This window comes from Gadus morhua, chromosome 22, assembly GCF_902167405.1.
Source record: "Gadus morhua chromosome 22, gadMor3.0, whole genome shotgun sequence".
Classification (NCBI taxonomy): Eukaryota; Metazoa; Chordata; class Actinopteri; order Gadiformes; family Gadidae; genus Gadus; species Gadus morhua.
In genome coordinates this window covers 3,617,517-3,622,374 of record NC_044069.1, presented here as the reverse complement: position 1 = coordinate 3,622,374, position 4,858 = coordinate 3,617,517, and the positions used below count along the sequence as shown (strand labels likewise).

Genomic DNA, 4,858 nt, shown 5'->3' with positions numbered 1-4,858 from the left:
AAACATGAATCCATCATTTTTATAGTTGACGGGGAGAATTTATACCCTAGGTTATAATTATTTTATCTTAGGTTGAACAGAACAATCAGTGTAAGAGGTTTGGCCAAACATAATAATCGAAATAAACAAGAACCTGGATTCGGGATTCAGTCTGTATCTGGGGGACGAACAGAACATACGAACAGCAAAACACCCCATGGAAACAAGGTGTTTATATGGTTGCAACCAAGCAAGCTAGAAACAAACAGGGCTCACACAAAACGATCAAAAAGAAGGGAGAAAAACAATTTTTACAGGCTCAAAAAAAATGGTTGAGCAAACACATGTGTACAGAGACTATCAGAATCAAGAATATTACGCAGGACAAAAGTTCACCCAAGGGTACTTTCAATTTCAAAAGCAGCACGGCCGAGTCGGCGTCTGATTTGCAGTCTTCTTTTTCTTTCAGTTCACGCTATTGCCTGAAAAGCTTGCCCAACGTTTACTCGTGTCTGGCCTCTCTGTCGGTCTGTCTACCCTTTTCTCTTCTTCTGTTCCTCCGACATTGGGTTTCTCTGTCCTCTTTTAGTCGGCTGATCTATGATGAATATAACAATCCATTAGTTACTTGTGTTTATATCGAGCCGTTTCCGGTTTGTGGGGTCTGTGCCGTAAAGCAATTCGTTACTGTAGGTGACCATAGTAGTGACCCTTGCACAGAAGCATACGGCCGACATCTTTCTTTTTTCTGGGTGGAAATAGTAACATAGCTACGCCATTAAATGCGTTTATGGAACATTTTTTAGCGAGAAATGTGCATTTTACTTTTCAGAATGTTCGCTCGGTGAATGTGAAGGACGTTTGGTTTGATAGTTATGACGAAGAGGTGAACGCTCCGTTCACTTGCATGGACAGAGTCTCTGGCTGCTAGCAACCTAAACGTCTTGGCGGACTATTTCTCTGCTGATCAACACTACGAATGCTGGAAACACACCAGACACACCATGTGAAGTTATTTAACCCGATTATCGTTATTTATGAGTCCTTAGCCCAAGTTGAAGGAGTTCAAGTACCTCGGGGTCTTGTTCGCGAGTGAGGGTACTATGGAGCGTGAGATTGGCCGGAGAATCAGAGCAGCGGGGTGGTATTGCGTTCGCTTTACCGCACCGTTGTTACGAAAAGAGAGCTGAGGCCGCAAGGCAAAGCCTGCGATCTACCGTCGATCTTCGTTCCTATCCTCACCTATGGTCATGAGGGTTGGGTGATGACCGAAAGGACGAGATCGCGGGTAAAAGCGGCCGAGATGAGTTTTCTCATAAGGGTGGCTGGCGTCTCGGGATAGGGTGAGAAGCTCAGTAATCCGTGAGGAACTCGGATTAGAGCCGCTGCTCCTTTAGTTAGAAAGGAGTCAGCTGAGGTGGTTCGGGCATCTGGCAAGGATGCCTACTGGGGCGCCTCCCTTTGGGAGGTGTTTTCAGGCACGTCCATTGGGGAGGAGACCTCGGGGAAGACCCAGGACTAGGTGGAGAGATTATATCTCAACACTGGCCTGGGAACGCCTCGGGATCCCCCCGTCAGAGCTGTCAATGTGGCCCGGGAAAGGGAAGTCTGGAGCCCCCTGCTTGAGCCGCTCCCCCCGCGACCCGACCCCGGATAAACGTATGACGATGAGATGAGATCGTTATTTATATCCGAGATTATTTAATCTAACCCGATCTAAACTCTATCATGCACCCAAACACGGCGGCGTTTGGGTTTCCTACCTCGGACAACAATTGCCTCGCAACTGGCTGTTTATATCTAGCCGGTGCCATGTTTGGGTGTGTGTCTGTGCCGTAAAGCATTTTCGAAACTACAATCTGACTACATTTTTGAGGATACTTCCGCTGCGTCACATCTGGATTGTGTCGGTCCGAACAGATCAAGTTGCATATGCGCTTTTTCACTGGAGAGGCGACATGGGTAAATGACACACCCACCAATCAACCCAGAAATGGATGCAGAACCATCAGCATAACTCTCAACCTGCATACTTAATGTAATTTTGGCTAAAAAAGTTGCATAGTGGGCCTTTAAACTCTGAATGCCTGGGTGTTCTGAGATCTACCGCGGGTGTCTGCGTGGCTGCCATCATCGACCAGAAGGTCCGTTCAGACTGTTGGGGGTGTGCGTACAACAGTCCGAGTCACCGACGCCGTACATGCCTGCATGGACCGTCTCAGCGTCATTACGAAACCCATTATGACGATATATGTGTTGTGGGGTAGATATCCCCTCCAGTTACTTTTTGAAACTATTTTAAAAAACACAACGGGTTTATCAGTGGCACCTGAACAAACCGTAGGCTACGAGCTGATTTATTTTTGATTTATTTTTTCACACACACGCATACATCACAAACACACACCTCAACAACACTTACGTACAAACACTGAACTATATATATCTAAACATTATATAGATAAAGATTAGATATAGCTAAACACTATGCTGGACATAATGTATATCTGGACATTATATTTTTCTGAACATTATTTGTAAGTGAACATTATGTACAGCTGAACATTATACAGCTGAATATGATGTAGAACAATTATTTCAGGGTCACACAAAGCTTGATCGCAGTTACAGTGTGTGTGTGTGGTGGTGTGTGTGTGTGTGTGTGTGTGTGTGTGTGTGTGTGTGTGTGTGTGTTGTGTGTGTGTGTGGTGGGTGTTGGGTGTTGGGTTGTTTGGGGTGTGTGTGTGTGTTGTGGGGTGTGTGTGTGTGTGTGGTGTGTGTGTTAAATTAGTTTCACTTTGAGGTTCTCCTGAAAACGATTGACAGTCACAGACACACAAACACCCCAATACACACACACACACACACACACACACACACACACACACACACACACACACACACACACACACACACAACTACATACACACAAACACAAAACACACCACACACACACACACACACACACACACACACACACACACACACACACACACACACACACACACACACACACCAAGCCAATAAAAACACACAAACACACACTAACAAACATGTGTTTAGTTAGTTTAACTTTGAAGTTCTCCTGGAAACCAATGACGTCGCCGCCGTATTGAATTCCTATTGGTCCAGACCGGCCTCTCCCTCTCCCTCCGTCTCTTGTTCGCTGGTTTCCTGGTCAGTGCGTCTGATGCTCGAGTCGGAGTCACGTCTCTGTGGATAATCTCATCGAGCTGTTCTTCTGAATACATCGATATGAAGGCGCTAACGGGGCTGCTGCTGTTGGTCTTTGGTCACGGTGTGTCCTCAGGTAGACTGAGTAAAGTTTTTTACTTTTCAATACTATCTTTCCAAAAGGTTGGTTCATGGTCCCTGAAGAGACATTGTTACATTCCCTAATTTTGTTGAAAATCATTTGATTAGCCTCTGTAAAGAGGATAATCCACAACGTGATTCAGCTTTTACTGTGAGTATTTAAACTAATATAAGAACATTTATTCTGGGTTCAACTGTGAAAACGAAACCAGTCTATTATCAGAACCAAACATTAAACTTCAGTTAGGAAGGAATCCGATGTGTACTTTAAGCCTACTTTTAATCCAAAATATTATGTTAACACTCAAAGTTATTTTATTTTTAACTTCTTGGAGAATCATCATGCACGTGCACACACACATATACACACGCAGACACACAATAATATAATTATTATCATTGCTATCAATATATTGTTATGAAATTCAATAATTATATTATTATATTATATTAATTATTATCATTCCAATGATGGCAATGTGAAGATAGTTAAAATGCCGTAATCTAATACAGAAATTCACAAATATACTTGTAATAGTAAACATTGTAACAATTATTTAAATAATAGATTATTATTCATGTCATCTGTAATGATTAAGAAGAGGCAGCAGGTTGTGTTCAGTTGAAGGTCTGTTCAGCCAGTGCTGTGGGCTACAGTGAGATGTTTGGACGTCAATAAGATCAAACTGAAGGTTCCTACATTACCTGGACGCCAGGCGGCGGAGCCATGTGATAGGGGGCGAGGCCATATGACAGGGGGAGGGGCCATAAGGACAGTTACTCTGCGTCTCTCTCGTAGATCGCACCATCTTTCAACGCCTTGTTTAATACGACTGCATCACCGTATCTCACATGATCAGCAGCTCGCGGATATCACTTTCTCTCCAGTTAGAACTGATCATGATGACATCACTGCAATGAAGCAACACCTCTACCCAACGTGATCAGGCATGACATTTATGTGATTAGGGGCATACACTTGTTTATATGTACGTCTTTTAAGAGTCATCTAGTGCTTGGTAGGCATATGACTAAGCCAGCTGACGGGCCTGCTCAGTTCCAGATTCACTTTCATTAATCAATTCCTTGAACTAGCCTTTGATAATGTTCTGGCCCGCCACCTACTGGCTGGAAAAAATATTGTTCTGAGGCCAAACTTAGTTGCCGACCCCTGGTCTAGACTAGAGGGATGGACATTAATCGCATGTCTGTCTGTCTGTCTCCAGTGATACACAGTAGTAACCTGTCTGTCTGTCTGTCTACAGTGATGTACCGTATTAACCTGTCTGTCTGTCTGTCTACAGTGATGTCCCGTATTAACCTGTCTGTCTGTCTGTCTACAGTGATGTACCGTATTAACCTGTCTGTCTGTCTGTCTGTCTACAGTGATGTACCGTATTAACCTGTCTGTCTGTCTGTCTACAGTGATGTCCCGTATTAACCTGTCTGTCTGTCTGTCTACAGTGCTTCACTCTCTGCAGTATTTCTACACGGGGTCGTCTGGACTCACAGCCTTCCCAGAGTTTGTTGCTGTTGGGATGGTGGATGGAGTTCAGATTGGATA

At 44.0% G+C, this 4,858-nt stretch overlaps 1 protein-coding gene across 1 annotated transcript in view; it reads left to right on the top strand.

Moving 5' to 3' along the window:
* The first annotated feature begins 3,131 nt into the window (after positions 1–3,131).
* The window catches only part of LOC115535459 (major histocompatibility complex class I-related gene protein-like), a 6,803-nt gene continuing 5,076 nt past the window's right edge, over positions 3,132–4,858 (top strand). Inside the window, exons 1-2 of the mRNA XM_030346707.1 lie at positions 3,132–3,289; positions 4,759–4,858. The exon at positions 4,759–4,858 is cut by the window's right edge and continues 167 nt beyond it. Of these exons, the coding sequence (XP_030202567.1) occupies positions 3,235–3,289; positions 4,759–4,858 (155 nt within the window). The 5' untranslated portion in view covers positions 3,132–3,234. The remainder of the gene's footprint in view (positions 3,290–4,758) is intronic.